Source organism: Setaria viridis, chromosome 8, assembly GCF_005286985.2.
Source record: "Setaria viridis chromosome 8, Setaria_viridis_v4.0, whole genome shotgun sequence".
Classification (NCBI taxonomy): Eukaryota; Viridiplantae; Streptophyta; class Magnoliopsida; order Poales; family Poaceae; genus Setaria; species Setaria viridis.
Window position 1 is genome coordinate 30,275,328 of NC_048270.2, and position 25,817 is coordinate 30,301,144.

Below are 25,817 nucleotides of genomic sequence, written 5' to 3' on the forward strand. Positions count from 1 at the left end.
GCGGCTACAGCTGGCCGACCCTGTAGCTCTTGCGTCACCGTTCTCTCCCTCTGTGTGGACAAGACTACGCACGTGCCAATGCGAGTTGTACACATACGTACATACATGTGTCATGGACATGGACTCCATGGAGCCAGCCAGCGTGAGATGATAAGGTGCAATATCTGTTGTGCTGGACTGCTGGCAGATCGAGACGACCGGAGATTGTGCTTCCACATACACACGTATCTGCCACGTCACCGGGTTTTACCACGACTTGTACAACAATTAAATCATTTTTATCCTGCCATTGTACCGTTTATTTAAGCAAACATATATCTCAAATAAACAAAACATCATCAATTGGTACTGCACTATTTAGCTGCATGTACCGAACCAGTTCAACCTTAAAATTTTAAGTTGATAAAATTGAAGTGGTGAAAATTTGAACCTTTTTATAGTTCTATTTGTTTGTCTCAATCATCAAACAAAATTGTCCGGAGGGAGTACATCCTTAGTAGTATGTTGCCACTAATTCTTACTGGCTGCCGAAGAGACCATGGCATAGTAGACTAGGAGTCCTACATGGTCCGCTTGGAGTCTTGGATGACCATGTCAAGCCACCGAAGTCCGAAGACTATTCACACACAGGTCGCTAGCAAACTCGGACTCATTCTGCTACGCGTTTCAACGCAACAAATCCACACCGGTTCCAGCCTCTTCCCAGTTCCCAAGCGCATAGCTGATCCACCGCTCACCATGCCTGGCTCATCCGCCGCCATTCCGGCCTACACGCAGCTCATCGCAGCCGCCGCCTGGACATTAGTAGATAAACGACGTTCCATCTAGCTACAAAAGATAGAAATCTTTAGTTCCAAATGATTAGTTCCGATTAGATTTTCGAGAGATATAAGACTATTCAACCGGAACTACTGCTCAATTTTCCACCCGTGGGAGAATCTTCCTCATCACAGCCCTTGCCCTGCAGCAGCCGCCATGCGCGAGCTGCTGCCTACCGCACGAGAGGATGCCCTGCTCATCTTCAAGCAGGGCATCACAAGGGACCCAACGGGCGTCCTCGCGTCATGGCAGCGAGAGCAGGATTGCTGCCAGTGGAGAGGTGTTACGTGCAGCAACTCTTCGGCGAGATAAGTAGCTCCCTGCTCTGCTTGCAACATCTGCAACACCTCGATCTCAGCATGAATAACCTCGAGGGGTCAACTGGTCTTATTCCGGAGTTATTGGGCTCCATGAACAATCTGAAGTATCTTAATCTCTCGGGCATACTGTTCTCTGGTATTGTGCCTCCTCATCTTGGCAACTTGTCAAAGTTGCAGTATCTCGACCTTTCAAGTATGCGAGACGATGCATACTCAACAGACGTTTCATGGCTAACACGTCTGCATTTTCTACAATACCTTGATCTCAGCTGGGTAAACCTCAGCACTACTTCTGATTGGCCTCGAGTGGTGAATATGGTTCCATCTCTGAAGGTCCTTCATCTTTTCTTATTGCTCGCTTACAAGCGCAAACCAATCGCTTCCACACCTTAACCTCACGAATCTCGAGGTGTTGGATCTCTATAAGAATGACTTCGAGCATCCAATCGAATCCTGTTGGTTTTGGAACATAAGAAACCTTGCCACGAGCCTCTCATATGGTAACGTAACAGAGTTATTTGAGAATTTACCGGTTTATCCGTCCAACAAATTGAAGGAGTTGCACTTCGCGAGAAATAGCTTTACTGGGGTGCTACCAAACTGGATGGGGCAATTAACCACCTTGGTCATTCTTGATCTTCATGATAACAATATCAGCGGACCTCTGCCGGCATTTATAGGCCATTTGACTGCTTTAAGAAACCTTGACCTGTCCGGCAATCAATTGGACGGTGTGATCACTGAGGAACACTTTCTTAATGCAAAGAGCTTGCAGTACATAGACTTGTCCCATAATTCCTTGAAGGTTGAGATCAGTACAGAATGGTAACCTCCATTTAGACTGTCTAGAGCAATGTTTGCATCTTGCCAACTAGGTCCTATGTTTCCTGCCTGGTTGCAATGGCAAGTGAGCATTGTATATCTTCATGAGCTCTTTTACGGAACACAATACTACCCTATGCTACTGTTGGAAAAGAACTCGTATGTAAGAATCCGATGGTTGAGATTAATTGTATACTACTAAAACCTTAAGCTGTAGTATAGGTAGTATGCATGAGAAGCATGGGTAGTATAGGGGTATGATTGGAAAGATGTAAAATGGCATTGTTGAAATAGATCAAATCTTTCTTAAGTATCATCTTCTTTCCTTTTTATTCCTCTTCTCCTTGTTTCCAATCCGTCGCTAGGGTTGCACTGGGGCGGCGGCGCTGACTCCGCAGCGGCGACTACACGGCGGGCTGTGGTGACTCCGCAGCTGGCGGCAGCGACTCCGGCGGGCGGTGGTGACTACGCGGTGGGCGGCGGCGACTCCACGGCATCGCGTTGCCCCCGTTCAGTCCGTTTCACGCCAGGGAAGGGCTCGTGCCGCTCTCCCTCAACTCGCTCGCCTGGGGGCCCGACCCCAAGCAGCAGCAGCAGCTCTGCCACCACCGATGACCAGGCAGACGAGCTCAGGCGGATCCACGCCAGCGTCCAGGACTCCACGGGTAAGGCCAAGTACGCACCCTTCCTAGCTCTCACCCCTCCTATCTGTTATCCCCTCCCCTCCCCGCCGCCGCCGCATTGCTAACTCTGCTGCACCTCCCCCCTCACCCTAGGGACTAGGTCAGATTGCTGCACGACGCCATCCAGAACCTCGTCAAGTACAAGAACATTGTCACCCGCAAGCGCCCGACAAGCTCGCCTCCTCATCCGACTACAGGAGGATTAGGGCTAGCTGGGCTCCTCCTCGTCTGGTATTCTCACTGAATAAGTTAAGGCTTCATCTTTAAATGGGTTTTTCTTGTCAGGATGTTTAATGTGTGTTTCGTGAATTCTTTGTTTGGAGACTTGTTTGGAATCATGAGCATGTACCACACTGAATATGAAATTACTATAGCAGTACACTTAATTTGTAGGAACTGAAGATAACTTTTTTAACTGCAAGAGTCGAACTAGATCTCAAAGGATCCCTTCATAGTCTGCTCCTTATTGAAGTCTGAGTTCACCAGTATAGCTGCTAGTTTAGATCTGAACTCATCAATAAGGTTCTATGTGAAGCCTTTTTGTAGTTTGTAACCATAATGCCGGATGATGTCCTGTCCTCCTGTTGTGGTAGTCCACCGAGCATGTCGATGTCCCAGGTCTTGACATTAAAATCCTTCCACCGATGGTAGTCCTCCTTCTTGTCGTTTTGAACGATCTCCAAATAACAGTGCAAGCCTTGAACCTATTTCATATAATGGTATTATGTACTGTGCAATCAAAATGGAACAGTACAAAGTATACAGAATTACTTAAACCTCACCATATTCCTGACTTGTTGCACTATATTTGCAACGAATTGTTTGTCGGAGTTCAATACTTGTACAGTCCGCAAGCGTTCCCTACCACCAAGAACTAGTGTGTCTGCACACGCATTGGGAGAAATACCTACAAATGTTGTAGTCAGCATTGAATGCATGAAAGTATTGACTAGCAGTTAAGTAAATATGTGCTACCATTTCGTGTCTGACGTATTTAAATGCAACTGCACACCTGTGCATTGCTTCTTCTTTACATAGCTCAGCCTCATGTCTCTGTGTGTACTGGAACCTTGTAGGCATGTGCGTGTTCTCCAAGTAAACATTGGTGAATATCCATTTGTCATCCGGGATCTTCCCGCGCATGTCATGTATGCGTGCATCTATTATCTGCATGATACAATAATTATCTACATGAGCTTGCCTATTTAATTACTAATTAAAGTTTTGATCCATCATTATTGCAGCTGGGGGTGCCAACTGACATAGAGCAATATATTCATCGAGGACTAACCTATTACAGAAGCAACACAACCATTAATTGATCAGGATAGTAAGAACAAGGTACTTAAATGACACTCCACTTCACATATTACTGTTGGTATCTTAAACAACTAGTAAATGAAGGAACTAAATAAACAATGTTTTAAGGACAAACCTTATCATCTAAACATTTGTTGAAACAGTCGTAGTCATACTGTATAGTCAAAGTGTGCATCTCCTTTCTTGTTAATACAACACCCTTTATTTTGATAATGATGTCATCATCGTAGCCTCTGTTTATATTCATAACTTGAAGAAATTCATCCATGAAACAGCTGAACTCTGCAATCACATCATCACATAATATCAATTACCAATATGAATTATTGTCAAATGTTAGATTGGATACACTTTATATTACCTTTCTTTACATCAAGTTTATCCGACTCACCTCGCTTCCTTTTTGTGCTATCATAGGTACCTGGTTTAGTATCATGGTCATAGAACCTACTTACTTTTTCATCAATTGGCCTTGGTGGCTCTCCAGCTGTTCTTGAAATCAGTCGCCCTTGTGTCATATTCTGTTGGGGCAAATCAAATTTGTTGATCTGCTCTAGAGGCTACAAGGTTGTGAGTAGGCAAGTCAAACTCACATGCAGGGTTCAAAATTCATTAGTACGTACCTGGATGTAGCACTTAATGTCAATCAGTGAATGTTGAATTGTGTGAAAGGCGCTAGTAATTCCTTTTACTTGGTGACAGATTGATTCCTGTGCAGTTTTTAGGTAGTTGTAGTCTCCGTATTCCCGGGTATCCATGGCGTGTAATTTTTCCATTATATCACCATAGGCCTTTGACACCTATAAAATTGCGATCAATTAAATCATAACGGTTCATAATATGATGATGGCAACAAAAAGATGAGTGAAAATTGTACCGGCTTCCTTTCTATCTTGGGTGGATAGATGAATGGGTCCTCAGTAAAGTTAACGATAGGGTCTTCAGAATCTGTTTCGTCATCAGTGTTATCCTCCAAGGGACCATTAAAGTTGAGCTCTACCCCAGTGTTACCCTGGGATGAATGGATCTGATTAAAAATTTTGGACAAATATAATTTTTTTTTGCATGTCATGTTGTATTGATAAACTGATCAGAAACTTACTGGATAGAACAGCACAGGTGTAATTGGATCAATTCCCACATGTGGTGCATGCTCCTTCTGTTGCGCAGGTGGTGTATGGTCCTTCTGTTGCACCCAAGAATTAGCTCCGTCCACGTCCATGTCGAAACAATCTTCATCGGATCAAGTACTTTGGTGCCACAAGGCTGGTTGGCTGCTGAGAAATGAGCCGGCAATGGCCCAAATGACGTCTCCTCTTCCATCCCGTGCTCCTGCGTGTATTCTTTCAAAATATCATCAAGTAACTTCATTACCCTCTCCGTCTCTCCTTGGCTCCTAGAAACTTTGAATAAAGCACGATTGCCCTTTGAGCGAAGAGAATGGTAATGATCCATTTGTTCTGTCTAAACATGCATGTTGCTACGCATCTTCGTTGAGAAGCACTCTTGGCATTCATAGTCCACCTCACGTAAACACAACAAGGAGGGATGCTCTCTATACGAGCATCCTTCATGACGCAAAAAGTATGTGCACATGGAATTCCTTCGCGCTCCAGCTTCCGGCAATGGCATCTAGCATCAACCAACGATGACCCAAAGGTACAAGTCATGTGAAAACAAAGCTTGTTGTTGCCTTGCAATGAAACCTCATACCTCAAACACCCATTCTGCAATGTCACCTCTGTCACCAATCAATTACTTGATTTTTTAATCTGGAAGCTCACTTTCTGGAAAATATTTGGTGTGAAGATCCGCACAGCACTTTTCTCAAGAACATCAGCAGAAATCTTAGTGAATGGGATAGAACACAGCGCCTTCGCATCAACCTCAATCTCATTCCGACGAATGCGTGATAGGCAGAACTCATAATGCTCCATTAAATCAACCAGGGACATCTTTCGGTCTAAATGGTTGTAAATCCTTGAGTTCAGACTCTCGCTCCTCTGATTGCTTTGCATGCCTAAGAAATGTCTCCCTCTTGTGAACGTTGCAGCCCACTTCCTTCTAAGTTTGTACATCCTATTTACCCATAGGTTATCTTCTTTGATATTATGGGTACCTATAAATTCACCCTCCTCCATTGCATGGTATATGAACTTTCTGAAATCCTTGAGCTTCGAACCACAAAATCGTTTCATCATGTTTTGGTCTATGTGCTAACTGCACAATCTGTGATCTGCATCAGGCATGACAATCTCAATAGCTCTCACCATCGCTGCGTCCCCATCAGTGATTAAGGATTTTGAATGCTTCTGGTGCATCGCCTTCAGTAAAGCCTCGAGCAGCCAGACATATGACAAGATAGTTTCATCCGATAAAATACCGGAGCCAAAGAAAACTGTGCTTCGATGATGGTTAACTCCTATAAAAGGAACAAACAGAAGATTGTACCGGTTCATGCAGTAAGTGATGTCAAATACAATGACGTCTCCAAAAACACCATAGTCTATCTACAACTATGCATCCGACCAAAATAGGTTCTTCAACCTGCCTTGTGCATCCACACTAAATGTGAAAAAGAACTCTGGATCTTTCTCTTGAATCTGACGCATATGATTCAACACAAATTCTGCATCACTTTCTTCAACCTTTCCCTTCTTGTACCTTGAAAAGAAACTGTACAAGTCCTGCGAAAGAAATCCAGTCTCTCCTGGACCACCGTGGCTGGTCTCCATTACGTCCATGATCTAAAATAGATGCAGCCCACCTAGCCCTAGCTCGATTGCCTCCGCTTTCTGAGGATCATTAAGCCCTCGATGAGACCGCAAAACAAAAGCATGCTCTGGTTTTGCAAGGGCATGTGTATGGACATCCACAAAGTGCTTCACATACCAGATGCCATTACTTTGACTCCACTCCACATCAAGCCTAGCCGTGCATCCACAACGGGTGAGGGCACGTGGCTGTCTTTTTTGATCCATCCTTTCAAAGTACTTAACGGATCTATATCCTTCATAGGAGCACATGAATCTTCTCCATATCACCTCTTTGGTGCCTGTCTTGTACCTAACTCTGTCCTTTCTGATACTAAACATTTTATGGCATGCATAATCATTATAAAACTCATAGAAATCTTCCTCCCTCATAAAAGTCTGATCTACAACACTCTTATATTCTTTAATTTCCTCCAGGCTAACATACCCTTTTGCCTCCGTTACGGTAACCTGTAAGAAAAAAATTAAATGTATCACAACCATTTCAAAGAATACCTTTGTATCAACATATGATGGTACTTAAGTTGTTCATCCCAACCTAACTAACAAAGCTTACCACATCTGTAATTGCAGGTTAATATTCAAATAATCAATCACAAAACATGTGTTTCATAGCTCAACTTACAGCTTCCATTGCAAGGGCTCCTATCTTAACCAAGATGAGGATGGGTCCTAGAAAGGGAGGAGGCGGCGGCAGCGGCGAACTTGAAATGGAGGAGGAGCCGGCGGCAACATCGTGGAGAAGCCGGAGGCGGCGGCGGCGGCGGGCTGGGAAGGGAGCAGGAGAAGGAGGAACCGCCGCCGGCTGCCTGGAGAAGCCGGAGGTGGCGGTGGTGGCGCGACGGGCGGGCCAGCGTGCGGGCGGGGGTGGCGCGACGGGCAGGGCAGCGTGCGGGCGGTGGTGGTGAGGCGGCGGTGGCGGCGGCCGAGCGCTGGCGGTGGCAGCGCAACGGGTGAGGCAGCGCGAGGGTGTGGCGTTGCGACCGGCGGGGCGGTGTGCAGGCGGTGGAGGCGTGGCGCGATGAGCGGCGCAGCATGACAGGCGGACGTGTGTGGTGGAGGCGTGACGGGCGGGTGTGAAATTCCAGAAAAAATAACAACTTTGGAAGCACTAATCAACTTGAATCTCTCTCGGAACCACTTCAGCAGAAATATTCCAAACAGAATTGGGGCTATGAGATCATTGGAATCACTTGACCTCTCAAGAAATAACCTTTCAGGGGAGGTACCAGCAAGTCTATCAAATTTGACATTTCTAAGTTACATGGACTTGTCATAAACTTTACAGGAAGAATACCATAAGGAGCACAACTTGACACCCTATATTCTGCAAGCCCATCAATGTATACTGGCAATATCGGCCTTTGCGGGCCTCCTCTTCAAAAGAATTGTTCAAGAAATGGTGCATCAAAGGAAGGCCACACAGAAATAAACGAAGGTGGTCATCAGCAAGATTTCTTTTATCTTGGAGTTGTGTGCGACCTCATAGTGGGTGCATGGGGTGTTTTTGTGCCCTGTTATTCAAGGAGGGTTGGAGAATTGCTTACTTCCACCTGTTTGATAAGGTGCTTGACAATGTATTTGTAGTGGCGGTTGTTTCTTTGGCAAAGCTTGCCAGGAAGACAACAGCAAACAGCAACTAAATCTCTTCTACTTTTCTTTTGTTAGATAATGGAAATATCAGTATATATACCCCGGCAATGTAATTCAGTGCTTGTTACAAAGTATAAGCCATAACACAATATTTCCAACAAAGAGCAGTAAAGAAAGGCCAAGCAGCATTAAGAACAAATTATATTGTTAAACTGCCACGCCCCTGCTTGGCCAAGATATTGTTTTTTTTTTTTTGAGGGGGCCAAGATATTGTTGTTGGTTGTACTCAAAATGATGAGCAGTTGAGCACAACATGTTTGCTTAGTATCTACACTATTTCGTTGGCATCATACGTTTCTTACTGCAAGTGGCAACTTGAACAACAAAATTATTCATTTCAATTCAACTTGAACCGAGCACTTCAGTAGAGCACCTCGAAATGAAAAAAATATGGAGTATATGTAGGGTCAAGAAAGCAGTTTTTTCTACTTTGCGTTTCATAGCAGGAGCGTAGCTTCAATTTTGCAGTGACATGAACCACAATGCACTGTTTATCCTTCAGAAATAAAATCCGGCAAGATATGTCACTTTTTAGATTTCAGGATGTGATTAGAAAGAAAAATTAAGAAATAATTTTCTCATAATTTTAAAAAATTTCCCAGCATTTATTTCTTGACAGGAAATGTAGTATAGGAAAAATAATTGGTTGTTTTTCTAAATTAAATAGTGTTGTTTTATGTGTGTTGCATTTATGCCGATGCATCTTGGTGCTTGTTGAGTGTAAATATTTTAAAATGCTTTTAGACGATGACCAGGTTCTTCTGAGAATTTTCCAGCTTTTTCTGGAATTTATTCTCATTTTCCTAGAGCTTAATATATTTATTAGAAGACTCTAAAACCCTTTTTCACAAGCTCCAAGTGTTATATTTGGACTCCTCGTGTCCCAAACTATCTCTAGAAATTCTCCTGGAATTTTTGGAATTTTTAGAGTATTTTTCGTGGTCTAAATGATTTATCTAGAATTTTCTGGATTTATCTTGACACACAGAATTATTTTAAAAAAACCTATCCTATCCTTTTGGGCTGAGCTCGCGGGCTCATCAGCTGCCAGGGCCCATCCACCAGTCCAGCCAGGCCCATCCAGGCCTAGCTACAGCCACGCTTGCCGAGTCGAGTATGTCACCCCGCCGCCGCGATGCCCTTGGCGTGCGCACCAAGGCACCCTGCCCGCCTATAAAGTTGAGCCCGGAGCCTCCGCGTTCTCTGCGCTCCACAACTGCTCCAAACCACCGCCGACGAGCGTACTGCCGAGCTGAGCGCCGCCGCTGCACTCCTCGCACTCCGATTCGCCACGCCTGTCGACCGCTAGGCAACGCCGTCACCGTGAGGATGTCCATGGAGTCAAGCCGAATCTTCGCTGCCTATCCTCGTCGTCCGTCCAGCACTAGGGCACCACCGGCCAGTGAAGATTGACGAGCCAACCACCCGCCTCCAGATTCCCGCTAGCTCAGTCTACCTCCGACGCCGGTAAGACCCGCCTCGAGGTCCCCTCGACCTCTTCTCCGTCTTCCCCGCCTCAGCCGAGCCCATCATCGCTCGGAGCGCCGTTGATTTTTGCCGGCCAGGGCACCCGCCCGCCATGGCCTATAGAAGCTGGAGCTTTTGCAATTTAAACCCTAGGGAAATCTGTAATGTTGGTAGAATTCTCTGAGTCTATGCTGCTTTTCAAATAAACCCCTAGATCAATTAGATTATTTGCAAACCAGTCCAACCCATGAACTTTTCATATCTAGACCTAACCTTTGTCTGTTCAATGTGTCTCGGAAATCTTCCTTGCTAGCCCCTATTGTCTAGGGTTAATCGCGAATAAATCCCTAGAATCTTTAAATGACCATACCTCGCGTGTTTCATATCCGTTTAAGCTCGTTCTTGTTGAGTTAGTTTCGTCTCAACATAAACTACACGCTAGCCATGATATTTACCCTAATATGTGTTTTAAGAATTTATTCTAAAATTAATTTGATTAATGCCTATTTGAATACCTTTTCTTAATAAAGTTTAATTAGGGTATACATATCGGTTTTCATAGTTAATCTTAATTTGACTAATCCGATTTAACTGAGTTTTCTAAATAAAATCAAATTAGAGTTGTACCTCTCTTTCATAACTGAAGGTTAATTTGATTAATGCCTGTTAAACATGTCTTCTTTAATTAAAAGCTATTTAATGTTATACACCGCTTTACATAATAAGTGTTAATTTGATTAATGCTTACTCTCAAATATTTTTTTAATTAAAAGCTAATTAGATCTATACATCGGTTTTCTTTAAGTAAGTGTTAATATGATTAGTATCAACATGAATGAGTTTCAAATTATAACTTGTTTTAGTTCAATGCGACGATTAGATGTTATTACATATAGTTTATTTTCCAAAGTTAAATGTTTAAATGGCATAATTTGTACATGAATATTTATAAATAAAAGTTGAATAGGTTTTACATCATCTTTTCGGATACAAATATAATTTGAATGAACTCTCACTTAGGATATTTTCTAAAAGTATCCTTTACATATATTTTCTAATTAAAATAAATGCAGCATATAGCTCTTATCTTTTCCTTTGCAATCAAAGTTTCCCTGATAGATGTATATTTTTTAATGATAGCATCATTCTTAGTGTTTCACGCACCTTTGTGATCTTAGAATCGAGCCCTAAAGAATCATTTAGTATACTCCTTCAAAGCTTTTATTTTGATTGGTGTATTGTTTTTAGTTGTGCTTCTTTGTTTGTATGCTTGTGCCCGATGATTGTTGCGAGCCGAAGGAACGTCGTTCGAGAGCTTCGAAGAACAAGAGCTGAAGATAATCTGAGCAGCTGTATCTTCGGAGGAATGCAAGTGTCCCTAAGCATCTTTCTATCTATGCTTATTTTACAAGAATACCATAAATTAATTGGAACATTGAGCAACCACCTAGGAAAACAGTGCAACAACAATAGCTCTTGTCTTAGCTAATTAATTAGAGACTCTAGTTTGAAGCGGTCTTATCGAATGGGTAAGAGGGATGGTGGCAGATGGGGTATAACCTGGCCCTCAGACTACTCTGCACTACGGTAGCTTCGCAGTCTTGAGAGAGGTTTATGCTCTGCTACTGATCCAGAAACCTTAGCGGGCTACTTCTTATTAGGAAATCTTTGTAAAGGCCTCGTAGCGTCCCTATGCAATCACACCTCGGTAGTATGATAAGTGCCTACTTTTGCACAACATGGTTGGGTCTAAAGTTATTCTAAACTTTTTACGCAACTTGTGGTGAAAGTGTACAACCTCTGCATAGTATCTAAAACTGATATATCAGCCGTGCTCACGGTGAAGAGCGCCCTGAACCCTCACATGATTAATAAACTTGAAGATGGATTTAAATCATTATTCTGAATACTAACCCTAAGTATACTCATGCTTGCTTACTGCTGCTCATACAAGGAAGGTGTGTGAAGTTTTCTGAAGATGATGCTGAGTTCTATGCGTATGCAACCCCAATCAATTAGCTGTGAAGATTGAAGCCTCCATTTCTAAAATTAAGCTGTATATATCTGATAGACTTGTAACTCATTATTTATATTCATTTACATGATACTGTTATTATTATTCACTGATGATGTCACTATATGTATGAAACTTGATCCTAGCATACATATAGATAGTACTTGATCCTGGCATACATATAGATAGCACTTGATTTCGTTTTAAAACCAGGTGTGACAATATACTCTTTAACTCTCTTGGTCAACAGTGCAAAAATTATGATGTGTGCCATGGAAAAAAAACACAGGGCGCACCAACAATATACATAACCGATAGAACACCTCACACCCTCATTGCTTCAATGTTATTGCTGTGAAGTGTCTGCTTCTTTCCTCTGCCACTGTTGCATACCAGGCTGCCTATGAGGTTGGCCGTGAGGCTGTCTTCTTGAAGTGTTAGCTCGGTTTCGCCTTCGATATCCAGAATTCTTCGGCTTATTGCTGCTGGTGTTGTTTACCTGGCTGCGTTGCTCTGTTCCTGAGGTTGAAGTAGGGGTGTCCTCGCTGGGATCAGCGTTCTCTTCTGCAGCTGTGTCTGGTGTGCTGGGAGGAAGAGTAACATACATTCCCGGTTGTATGGCAAGGTCTTTCTTCGGTTCAATCAGCCCGTTGCATTCTTGCTGCAGATTAACAAGTGATTCGATTCTTTTTCTCCTGATTTGCTCTGCCTCAGAATGGAACAATTCCTTCTCAGCTTCACCCAGGTCAAGTGTCAATGATTCCTAGAGGTGAACAAGTAAAAACAGGAAAAGAGTTATGGCGGGTCTCATTTATTCAAGATAAGGATTATATGATATAGTGGGCAATAGTGATATGGAGTAATATGATCAAGGCTTCAATGCAGTAAACTTAAACTGGCAAAGCCTCAAAATGTAGAAAGGGTTTTCACTTGTATGTAAACCATATCTGAGACATACCAGCCGGGAAGTACTTTCACCCAACAGATCACGAACATGCTCAATATCCTTCTCATCGAACACTTTGCGGCAAACTGGACAAAATCCTTTGTTCTGATTCACATTATAATGCTTGCCTGAGCTGGACAAATCGAATCCTTTAGAAGCATTAATAATTAGCAGGACAAGTCAAGATTAATGACATTTAGCATATCGAATCAATGAACAAAAATGTCAGTTACATGTATGCAAGAATTTTACGGATGTATCTAAAGCCCTGCGCCCTTGATAGAATACCAAATGACATTGTAAGCGAGAAATAAATAATCCCATATGTTGACAATTTAATGTGCTTCTTTACGATAGTAATTCAGTAAACTGCTGACACCAGAGTGTCACGTGCATGGGCAGCCAGGGCCCTGGCGCCATGGGCCAGGCAGGCCCAACAGCAGCAGGCAGGCGTGCAGGGGCACCTACAGCCCTCGCCGCACCACCCTAGGGGGTCCAGGCGCCCAGCAGCCCCCTCCCTTCTATCTTTAGTCTATTCAAGTATTAGGAAGTCCTTTTGTTTAAGTTAGGTAATAATTAGAGATTGAGTTGTAAGATGGAAGGATTCCATCCTTAGATTGCTTGGGAGTTAAGTTAGGAGTCACTATAAAACTAAAAGGGTGCAATCTATTTTGGATCAGCAAGGAAAAGCTTAAACCCTACCCTGCCCCCTGCCTCTCCACCTCTCCCTGCGCCTCCACCCCCTCCCCCTCGAGTACTGTTCACGTGAACAGTAACCCGCACACCCCCAACTCCTCCCTGCAGATCGGCCAGCAGCTAAATTGCCGGCGACCACAGGTCAACGGCGGCTCTTCTCCCCTCACCCTCGCACCTCATTCGGCTACAATCTACGCTGGCTGCCCCCGACGAACATTGCACCTCACACAGAGTCGTCATTGTTTCAGAATGGACTAAAAGCCTAGAATTCAAGTGCAGTTCACAAGAGGCAGCATACTATGGACTTCATGACATGCAAACTTTTAACAAAAAATTTCCATGGGAACAATAATCTCTGCGAGCAGCTTTTGTTTCAGTATCAACTATCAACCTAACAACTCTTTCTAAGAAGCTTTGGTTCAGATATCAGCATCAACCCACTAATCCTTGTAAGCAACTTTGGTTCAAGTATCAGTCATCAACTTACTAATGTTTGTAAGCAGCTTTGATTCAGGAGTGCATGAAACATTTCTACGAATTATGCTAAAAAATTCAAATAGAAGGGAAAGTGGACAAACAAGAAATAATATCCGCACCTCTAGTATTACGCTCCTTAAGGTTAGCATCACCATGTTGGAGCCATTCCCACCATCTCATAATGCAGTCACTGCAATGCAAGAATATAGGCTACCACTAGTGAGAATAAATTATTTGCACTACAGTACAGTTATGTCAATGCATGAGTTAAGACATCAACCTGTGGAAGCAGTGGTAGCATGACATCAACTTCATGAAAGGCAACTCAGAGCCATCCTTATCCTCTCTCATTAAAGGATATAGACACAGTGGACAATCCCCTGCTGGATGATTCATATTCGAGAGGATCTCTCCAGCTTCCTGCATGTAAAGTTATTAAGTCATGTGAAAGAAATGGAACCATCCACCCTCTTAGACAACACTTGTTATGATGGATATTAACAGATTCCTGCTACAGGATTCCTTTGATATTCACTGACATGCGGATATGGGGCCATGTGAAACATTCAGATGGTGTGTTTTGGTGAATTATAACAACAAACTCTGCTACAAGCACAAGCTTGGCGCCATTTCTCGCTCATTCATCACATATTACTATTAAACCTAACATATAGATCATTTACTAACAATAACATGTAAAAATGCCATCTGATAGTTGCCTAAAGATACCATAGTTTAAGGAGTCTGGCATAGTATACAATTTGAAAGCATCAAGGCAGTAAATCTTATTAACTCCGTTTGTATACAAATAGTGAGTAAGAAGTGAAGGTAAAGGAATTGAGTCTAATGCTAGCACCCACGGTACCTAAGGCAAGAATTGTTTCAACTAACACATTGCGATTGTGAAAAATCTTTTGAACCTTGTGATATTAAAAAAATCATGGTCTGTGCTGTACAGAAAGCAAAACAGACTGAATACCTCACATAATGTCACAAGCATTGGATAGTTGGAAAGCTCTTTTGCCTTGTTCTGGATGCTTCTAATAAGATATGACTGTCGATCCTCATCAAGGCCCTTACTTTCCACAGCATAAATGTGAGGTGGTTCATTTGGATACTGCAAGTACAATATGGCAATGCCATAAATCCAAAGTGCATTAACAATCAAGACTGAGCAAAAGTTTAACCATGTCTGAAGTATTATGAACAAAGTTGTTTCTGTCAGAAGGGCAGCAGCATATCATGATACTGTAGTAAAATGTCACAAGCATGCTAGATATCAATATCAAGCTATAATATGAGTTTTGTAATTTGAAATGATTGCTTGATATGACATGTTTTGTTCTAAACCTATGATACCATAAGCACTGTAAAATTTCATTCCAAGGCATAAAAATTTTGGAGAAGAAATGTTTTTAGATCTTGGCATGATTCCACAACAAAGGTTTTCAAACAGTAATTTATCTCAATGCATCATTGAAACATACCTGTTTACATGTACATGAAAACTTTAATGCTTGATGTTAACATGCATATTGTTGAGTCTTGACTATTACTATGTTGATCAATTAACGAGTAGTGGAAAAATTATTCCTAACCATATAATCCGTAGGTTGGGATAGATGAGCAGAAAATCTCGAATGGTAGTAGAGGTTCATACCTGTGAGGATGCTTTAATTCCAAGAAAGAGTTCCACAAACTGAAAGCAGAGCAATTCAGCATTAACGCACAGATCATAATGTATAACTCCTAATAAAAATAGTGGAATTTAGGGCAATATTGATCGAACTACCAGCGTGCATCAGACGCCACTAGCAATGTCAAAGTCTAAGAAACAAAACAGTAGATAAATCTCTATGCCTTCATCTCAAGCAACAAAAGTAATGCCACGACTATATAGACTTCAAAGCTCATGGAAAGTGCAACCAAGGGATTTTATCAAAAAACCAAGAAGTTATTGCTTGGTGCTGGCAGCTTTACTGCCACTTCCATTATGATTATAGCAGGATAAGAGAGCAAACAACAAATCCTTGGGGAGAAAGGTAAAGACTACATCCGCCGAAAGATTGTGGCTCTTGTGTTTAGACTAGTCCTCCAGGATGAATTTCCTACATGAGGGCCCATAAATCTTAATTGAAACTATCTGAGTGTAATCAAACTAAAATTGCACTTGACTGCTTGCACAAGTGCATACTACTCGGCTCCTAAGTATATACCCCTGTTTGCCTGCCAAGACTGCAGCATCAGGCCAATCATAGCAATCATTGCCACAGCAATTGATCAAATTAAACTGTTAACTAACAAAGCATCAGGATCATGGCACCACAGATACACCCTAAAATTAATCAACCTGTAAGCCCACAAGCGCTAACCATACAAATCTTCAATATTCCAACAGCTCAACTAGTCACCCCCAAAGGATTAAACTTGAACCACTCACTAATCCCCCTTCTCTTCTCCGAGAGCTAGGGTTCACCTCAGAACAGGCGGCAACTCTAGCACCGCCCACTACCTGTCACAGCACACCACACCACACCAGATGGCTGGCCAGCCGGTGGATCGAATCATCCATCCGCGACCCACCACACTCGGTAATCGCGAGGGACGGGGAAAACAATGGGGGCCTGAGAGGAAGGGGGCTAGTGTCGAGGGGAGGGGAGGGGAGGGGCGAGGCGGACCTGCTGCGAGGAGTCGTCGGCGGTGCGGGGCCGCACGTGGACGACGAGGTGGGGCGGGAGGTCGCGGAGCACGCGGACGTCGTCGCCGTACACCGCCGCCACAGCCTCCAGCTCCAGCCGCACCTCCTCCTCCGCCTCCGCCTGCGCTGCCATCGCCTCCAGTCGCCGCCGAATTTTTTTTCCCCTCCCTGTCTGAAAAGACTTTTTTTTTTTTGAGAGAGAGAGGTGAACGAGAAAATGTTAGTTGAGATAGTTTGGCGTGGCCGCGTTGGAGAGGAGAGGGAGAATTGGGCCCAGGCTGCGGAGGAACGGGATGGATTGGGTTGTGTCGAGGAGGAGTGGGCTCGATTGGGCCTTGGCCCCTATGAGAGAGAGCATAGGCTGTGCCGCGCAGCTCTTCGGGCTTTTGAATGCTAACAAATTTTTCTATTCGGACTTGGTCGGATTGGACCACGTTTCTAATGGGCCATTGAATGGTGACCCTCTTTGTTATTGGACGTTGATGACCTCGTGGCCCATGCAAGTAAAACAACAGCACATGCCATTACGCAAGAGCTATATGAAGTTTGAAGAAGGCAGCCAAAAGCTAAGTATAACTTCACCTTGTTTCTGAAAAAATCAAACAAAAGGGTACCATATAGTTTCAAACGGAGGGAGGGAGTAATAAATAAAAGTACATGCAAAATTTAGCTCATAATAATCTATGTGAATTATAATCAATAAAAAGCAAAATTTGCAATAAAGTAGTAAAAATTATTTTGCTTTCATTCTGATTGTGAGCAAAATGTCAAATAAGGACCACGTAAAATACATTAGTTATTAATATCTAAAAAATTTAAAATACTGAACACATATTTTTTTTGTTTTTGAATGGATGAAAAGTGAAATATTAAATAAAAATCTATGGATTAGTAGGCTAGATATTGGGGTGTATCAGTAAGCTGTGAAGCATGTGACAGGCCAAGCAGGGTCAAAATAAAAAACCAAATGATGGAGACAATTAGATCACCAATAGTGTGCGAACTGAGCGTAGTAAGGTTCTGCCCACTAAGGTTTGAGTCCTCAACTCCGTATTGATGCTCACAATTTTCTAGATTTATTTTAAGATTTAATCAGCGCTATTCTTTCAATGGTAGGCGACGTGCCAGTCGACAGTGAGACGTCAGTAGTGACTTCATCAATTTTGAGGATCTGCCGCCTCAATCTTTTGGAGGTCCTTATATGGGTAGAGTTGCGTGTGTGTTCATAGGGGCGAGTGTACGTACGTGTATGTGAGCGACTGCATCTGAACCGTGTGATTCGCAAAAAAAATCACAAATCTCCAATTGTGTGTGCATAGACATGGACAAAGCCGTGTATGTATAGCTACCGAGGGCTTAATGGTCGTACATATCATCATCAGAACAGTAGGCTAACAAGAAGATAATGCACCTAAATTATAGTTTTAAAGACTTTAGAAACACACAAGCGATCGATTTGTTGTTGTGTATATAGCACAAGATGATAATGCTAAGAAGAAGGCGATAGGGCAATAATTCGAAATCTTCATGCTATAGATTGTTTAACAGTAACGTAGCTACGATGGCGACAGGAGACTGGAAACTCAGTATGTATATCAAGCGTCTTTCGATTTTCCACTCTCTCTTGCAATCCGCGGCGAGCTCCATGCTGCAAAGCTTTTTAAGTACTTGCAACTAGATTGTTCGCAGGTGAGGCCATGTGTTGAAGTTTTTTAAAAAGCAACACCAGATTCCCCGCTATTGCAGCCAAGGTTGATTAGTTGCTTTCACACGCTGTCCCTGTTGATGCAGTCAGGGTTGTTTGGTTACTTTCACAATGTGACTCCGTCGATGCTGCCAATAATGATTGGCTGCTTTCACAAAGTTGATACCAGGATCTTATCATATCTTTATTGCCAGCCTAATTATTTGTTAACTGCACAAGAACCAACATAGTAAATAAAAATATTATATAAATCCTCACCATAAATCTATTACCTAATATTTGAGATAAAAAGAAGAAAGAAACCACCATATTCACTCTCAAAATTTAGAAATTACCAACCTAATCAGGAAAAAAAAAGGTTTATACAGTTTGTTATTGTAATCATCTCATGGCCTAAATTGAAAAAAGCAGTGATTCTGAAATACAATCAATAACTAGCTAAATTCACAATTAAAAAACAAAAAATAGAAGTTTGGTTTGGATACAAATTGGAGGAAAATACCTAAATAAAGTGTCCACACAAAATACAATAATGAATAGCACAATATGGAAGAACAAAAAAAAATCAATAAAGGATCTGTATACGTCGGAAGGGACGGAGGATATGGAACGTGTTTCAGACATGGTCCCGGTTAAGCTCACAGTCAGTTACTCCTACCTTTCAGCAAGGAAGAAGTTAAGGTTGCTCTGTTCCAAATGTTTCCAATCGAAGCACCAGAGCCTGAATGGTTTTCCAGCACATTTTTTCCAGCGTCATTGGGATCTATGTGGTGAGAAAGTAACATCAGTTTGTTTTAAGGGTGTTGCAGGGAGAAGATGACCCATCAAGCATAAATAATACTTGCCTTGTATTAATTCCCAAGGTGGGTCAGCCAGAAGAGCTTGGTCAGTTTCGACCAATCAGCCTCTGCAACGTGATATACAAGATCGGTTCCAAGGTGCTGGCAAACAGATTGAGGAGAATATTGCCGGAAATTATAGCTGAAGAGCAATCTGCTTTCATCCCTGGGCGACTGACCACAGATAACATCATTACAACTTATGAGTGCATGCATTTTATGAAGAAGAAGCGAGCTCAAGATAGTAGGTGTTGTGCCCTAAAGCTAGACATGAGGAAAGGTTATGACTGAGTAGAGTGGGGTTATCTACAGTCAGTCATGATAAGGCTTGGTTTTCACCGAATCTAGGTGGAGTCGATTATGAGAATGGTGACCACGGTTTCATTCTCGGTGCTTTTCAATGGTGAACGGATGGAAGGTTTTAAACCCTCAAGGGGTATGTGTCAAGGGGATCCAATCTCTCCCTACCTCTTTTTGTTGGCAGCAGAGGGCCTTTCGTGGCTGTTAAAATCACGAGTTCAGTCAGCGCAGCTTAATGGCATCAAGGTGGCTCCATCGGCTCCGGTGGTGAGTCACTTACTATTTGCGGCTAACAACCTGCTGTTCTTCAAAGTGAATATTGAGAGTGCGGAGGAAGTTAAGAACATGTTACAATTGTACTGCAAGGCGTCAGGGTAACAAGTGAATATGGATGAGTCGTCTATACACTTTGCTAGAGGGTGCTTAGGAAGCTTAAGAGCGTAAATAAAGAATATTCTGGAGGTTAATAATGAAGCTCTAAGTGAGAAATATCTAGGGATGCCTACCGATGTAGGCAGTTCAACAAATGGTGCATTTAAGTACTTGAAGGATCGAGTGTGGAAGCGAGGGTAGGGTTGGATAGAGAAGGCGTTATCATCAAGAGGGAAAGGAGTGTTGATCAAAGCAGTAGCCCAAGATATACCGACCTACTCCATGTCTTGCTTCAAGCTCCCAAGAGGACTGTGCAAACATATTGATGGGCTGCTTCGAAGCTTTTGGTGGGGGAGTAAGGAAGGAAAACGTAGGACATGCTGGGTAGCACGGGATGACATCACTAAACCTAAATGCGCAGGTGGCCTAGGGTTTAGGGACATTGAAATGTTTAATCTAGCGTTGCTAGTGAGGCAAGCTTGGAGAATTATGCAAGAGCCAGATTCACTTAGTGCACGAATCCTTAAAGCAGTCTACTTTCCTAATGGAGATTTCTTGGATGCTGAAGTACGTGAGTCACCATCAAGGGTGCGGCGAGCAATTATTGATGGCAAAGAGGTACTCAAGCAAGGGATCATTCGTAGGATTTGCAATGGCGAGGAAACATATATCTGGAGCGTGAATTGGCAGCCAAGGGACTGCATGTTACGTCCTGTGTGTTCCATTGGAAACAATCCTCTGCAGCTAGTCATGATCTCATTGATCAGACATCGGGGACTTGGAACTGCCACAAGCTAAATCTTTTCTTCACTCCGTTGGACATAAAAGTTATCACAAATATCCCTCTTAGCTTAGATGGAAGGGATGATTTATGGGCATGACATTACGAGCGGACTGGCATTTTCTCTGTCAGATCTTCCTATAGAATGTTGGTACGCAACAAAGGAGCTACAAGAGCTTGGTTGGATAGCACAGATGGGATGTCGGATACACACATAGTAAAGAAGGAATGGACTGACCTGTGGAAGGTCAAGGTGCCATCAAAGATTCGTATGTTCTTATGGAGGCTTGCTCGCCATTCTATCCCAAAAAGTGACGTGCGCCACCACAGGAACATGGCTCCGAACAGCTGTTGTGGTTTCGTGGAGCCTTGGACTAATGGAGATATTCATTGCTAGAGTGCAACATGTTCCGGTGTGTCTGGGCATTGGAACACAATGCCATTACAGAAGTTTTGGGTCAGGCTCAGAATCAAGATGCCCGAGGTTGGCTGAAGGAGGTGATGGAGGTACTGCCACATGATAAACTTATACGGGTGGTCATGAGATTGTGGGCAGTGTGGCATGCACGGCGCAAGGCCATTCATGAGAATATGTTCCAAAGTCCGCTATTGATACACTGTTTTGTGGAACGGTTTATAATAGAATTGGAGATGTTGAAATCAAGCCCAAAGTCACAACAACAACTGGGATAGATTCAGATTCCGAAGTGGATACCCCTCCGCATGGTTTTGCTAAAATCAATGTTGATGCGGCCATATCCAAAAACTCGAACACGGTAGCGGTGGCAGCAGTGGCGCGAAGTGCTATTGGCGCTTTTGTTGGAGCATTAGCTGTGGTATTGAAGAGGGTCACAGACGCCAAGACAGAAGAAGTGCTGGCATGCAAGGAAGGCCTAGCACTAGCAAGCGACCTACTCATTCAGGAATTCAGGCTGGCGAGTGATTGTGCTAGTGTCGTCAAGAATCTCCAAGGGGCTGGCATGGGCACCTATGGACAGATCATCCGGGAGATCAATGCAGGGAGAGGAAGATTCGAAGCTGTTGAGGTTGTGAACGAAAGCAGAAGATCCAACATTGATGCACTTGCGCTGGCCAGGAGCTCAATTTATAGTTAGGTAAGTAGACATGTATGGTTTCTAACACCACGGATGGTGTTTGTAATTCATACTCCCATAACTTTGAATAAATAAAGGTGGAGAGGCCTCAAAAAGAATTACGCAAGAGCTATATGAAGTTTGAAAAAGGCAGCTAAAAGCTAAGTATAACTTCACCTTGTTTCTGAAAAAATCAAACAAAAGCGTACCATATAGTTTCAAACGGAGGGAGGGAGTAATAAATAAAAGTACATGCAAAATGTAGCTCATAATAATCTATGCGAATTATAATCAATAAAAAGCAAAATTTGTCATAAAGTAGTAAAAAACTATTTTGTTTTCATTCTGATTGTGAGCAAAATGTCAAATAAGGACTACGTAAAATACATTAGTTATTAATATCTAAAAAATTTGAAATCCTAAACTCATATTTTTTTTGTTTTTGAATGGATGAAAAGTGAAATATTAAATAAAAAATCTATGGATTAGTAGGCTAGATATAGGGGTGTATCAGTAAGCTGTGAAGCATGTGACAGGCCAAGCAGGGTCAAAATCAAAAACCAAATGATGGAGACAATTAGATCACCAATAGTGTGCGAACTAAGCGCAGTAAGGTTCTGCCCAATAGGGTTCGAGTCCTCAACCCAGCATTGGTGCTCACATCTTCCTGGATTTATTTCAGGATTTAATCGGCGCTAATCTTTCAATGGTAGGCGACGTACCCGTTGACAGTGAGACGCTAGTAGTGACTTTGTCAATTTTGAGGTCCTTCGGAGGTGCTCATATAGGTAGGGTTGCGTGCGTGTGTTCGTAGGGGTGAGTGTGTGTGCGAGTATGTGAGCGACTGCATCTGAACCGTGTGATTCGCAAAAAAATCTCCAATTGTGTGTGCATAGACATGGACAAAGCCGTGGATGTATAGCTACCGAGGGCTTAATGGTCGTACATATCATCATCAGAACAGTAGGCTAACAAGAAGATAATGCACCTAAATTATAGTTTTAAAGACTTTAGAAACACACAAGCGATCGATTTGTTGTTGTGTATATAGCACAAGATGATAATGCTAAGAAGAAGGCGATAGGGCAATAATTCGAAATCTTCATGCTATAGATTGTTTAACAGTAACGTAGCTACGATGGCGACAGGAGACTGGAAACTCAGTATGTATATCAAGCGTCTTTCGATTTTCCACTCTCTCTTGCAATCCGCGGCGAGCTCCATGCTGCAAAGCTTTTTAAGTACTTGCAACTAGATTGTTCTCAGGTGAGGCCATGTGTTGAAGTTTTTTAAAAAGCAACACCAGATTCCCCGCTATTGCAGCCAAGGTTGATTAGTTGCTTTCACACGCTGTCCCTGTTGATGCAGTCAGGGTTGTTTGGTTACTTTCACGATGTGACTCCGTCGATGCTGCCAATAATGATTGGCTGCTTTCACAAAGTTGATACCAGGATCTTATCATATCTTTATTGCCAGCCTAATTATTTGTTAACTGCACAAGAACCAACATAGTAAATAAAAATATTATATAAATCCTCACCATAAATCTATTACCTAATATTTGAGATAAAAAGAAGAAAGAAACCACCATATTCACTCTCAAAATTTAGAAATTACCAACCTAATCAGGAAAAAAAAGGTTTATACAGTTTGTTATTGTAATTATCTCATGGCCTAAATTGAAAAAAGCAGTGATTCTGAAATACAATCAATAACTAGCTAAATTCACAATTAAAAAACAAAAAATAGAAGTTTGGTTTGGATACAAATTGGAGGAAAATACCTAAATAAATTGTCCAAACAAAATACAATAATGAATAGCACAATATGGAAGAACAAAAAAAATTCAATAAAGGATCTGTATACGTCGGAAGGGACGGAGGATATGGAACGTGTTTCAGACATGGTCCCGGTTAAGCTCACAGTCAGTTACTCCTACCTTTCAGCAAGGAAGAAGCTAAGGTTGCTCTGTTCCAAATGTTTCCAATCGAAGCACCAGAGCCTGAATGGTTTTCCAGCACATTTTTTCCATCATCATTGGGATCTATGTGGTGAGAAAGTAACATCTGTTTGTTTTAAGGGTGTTGCGGGGAGAAGATGACCCATCAAGCATAAATAATACTTGCATTGTATTAATTCCCAAGATGGGTGAGCCAGAAGAGCTTGGTCAGTTTCGACCAATCAACCTCTGCAACGTGATATACAAGATCGGTTCCAAGGTGCTGGCAAACAGATTGAGGAGAATATTGCTGGAAATTATAGCTGAAGAGCAATCAGCTTTCATCCCTGGGCGACTGATCACAGATAACATCATTACAACTTATGAGTGCATGCATTTTATGAAGAAGAAGCGAGTTCAAGATAGTAGGTGTTTTGCCCTAAAGCTAGACATGAGGAAAGATTATGACCGAGTAGAGTGGGGTTATCTACGGTTAGTCATGATAAGGCTTGGTTTTCACTGAGTCTAGGTGGAGTCGATTATGAGAATGGTGACCATGGTTTCATTCTCGGTGCTTTTCAATGGTGAACGGATGGAAGGTTTTAAACCCTTAAGGGGTATTTGTCAAGGGGATCCAATCTCGCCCTACCTCTTTTTATTGGCAGCAGAGGGCCTTTCGTGCCTGTTAAAATCACAAGTTCAGTCAGCGCAACTTAATGGCATCAAGGTGGCTCCATCGGCTCTGGTGGTGAGTCAGTTACTCTTTGCGGATGATAACCTACTATTCTTAGAGTGAATAGGGAGAGTGCGAAGGAAGTCAAGAATGTGTTACAAGTGTACAATCTGTCACCATCCGATGCTGGATGAAAAAGTTATGAACTTCCGAATACAATATAAAGTTCAAATTACAAGGGCGGGAATAAAGAGCGGAAACAGAGCTGAAATTATATACATCATTTGACATATGAACAACTTTCAAAGTTGTAGATTAGGTCAAAATCTAGAACTTTCATATAAAGTTCATCTTCGAACCAATCCATATTACAAAGTTACGAATATTTGAATAAACATTAAATTCAAATGATAAGGGACACAAAACACATGCTAAAGTTATATTTTGGTCATCGAAATGACTTTAAATGAAAAATTTTCAACAACAAAATGACCTCCTCTGTTCCATATCCCTTGGTGATGCTTCCTTCTGGATGGGCACGATTGCAAATGTACTTCTTTAGGACTAACATGAACCTCTCAAAAGGCCACATATTGTGTAGGTATACTGGACCCAAATTGGTTATCTCTTTAACAAGATGAACCAAGAGATGAGTCATAATATTAAAGAAGGAAGGTGGAAAGACCATATCAAAATTCATAAGACATTGGACACGTCATTCTATAGCTTTATTAAATTGTTTGGATTGATTGCCTTCTGCGAAATTTCATTGAGAAACGCACATAGCTTTAGGATTGCCAATCTCACAATCTCTAGTAGAATACCCCTCAATGCAACCGGAAGCAACCGTGTCATCAAGACGTGGCAATCATGTGACTTTAGATTTGTGAATTTCTTCTCTTTCACATGTATTATTCCCTATATATTAGAGGAGTACGCGGATGGGACATTCATACTATTCAAGCAAACAAGCATGCTTTCTTTATCCTCTTCAGTGAGAGTGTAGCTGGCAGGACATAAGTAGTGTTGTCCGTTCTTTCTCTTTTCCAGATGTAGGTCCTCTCGTTGTTCTGTACATTTGAACTCCTGCCTTACTTCCAATGTATCCTTTGGCACCCCATAAACACCGAAGAAGCCTAGCAAGTTTATGCAAAGATTCTTCGTCATGTGCATCATGTCAATTATGTTACGAACCTCTACAACTTCCCAATAAGGTAGCTCCCAGAATATAGATTTCTTCTTCCACATGGCTGCACGTCCGTTATCATCGTTTGGAACAGGTCGGCTACCAGAACCCTTACCAAAGACTACCTTTACATCCTTTATCATCGAAATACACGTTTTTCATTACGGTGCAAAGGCTTAGCATGACTGTCGGGCTCCCCTTTAAAATTCTTTCCTTTCTTTCTTAAAGGGTGATTCGCA

General features: G+C 42.3%; 1 protein-coding gene and 1 pseudogene across 2 annotated transcripts; one reads left to right on the plus strand and one right to left on the minus strand.

Moving 5' to 3' along the window:
* The first annotated feature begins 636 nt into the window (after window positions 1–636).
* LOC140220277 (receptor-like protein EIX1) overlaps window positions 637–25,817 on the plus strand; it is a 76,992-nt pseudogene continuing 51,811 nt past the window's right edge.
* Window positions 12,037–16,880, minus strand: LOC117833095 (uncharacterized). 2 transcript variants are annotated; one of them, XM_034712482.2, is made up of 7 exons: window positions 16,670–16,880; window positions 15,652–15,690; window positions 14,971–15,108; window positions 14,272–14,411; window positions 14,111–14,181; window positions 12,831–12,967; window positions 12,037–12,635 (listed from the first exon to the last, which is right to left on the minus strand). In XM_034712482.2, the coding sequence occupies exons 1-7, from the start codon at window positions 16,820–16,822 to the stop codon at window positions 12,219–12,221; spliced, it is 1,095 nt and encodes a 364-aa protein (XP_034568373.1). In that variant the 5' UTR covers window positions 16,823–16,880; the 3' UTR covers window positions 12,037–12,218. The 2 variants fall into 2 exon arrangements, with proteins under 2 accessions (XP_034568373.1, XP_072151771.1); XM_072295670.1 differs by having other exon boundaries at window positions 12,831–12,946; window positions 16,670–16,878.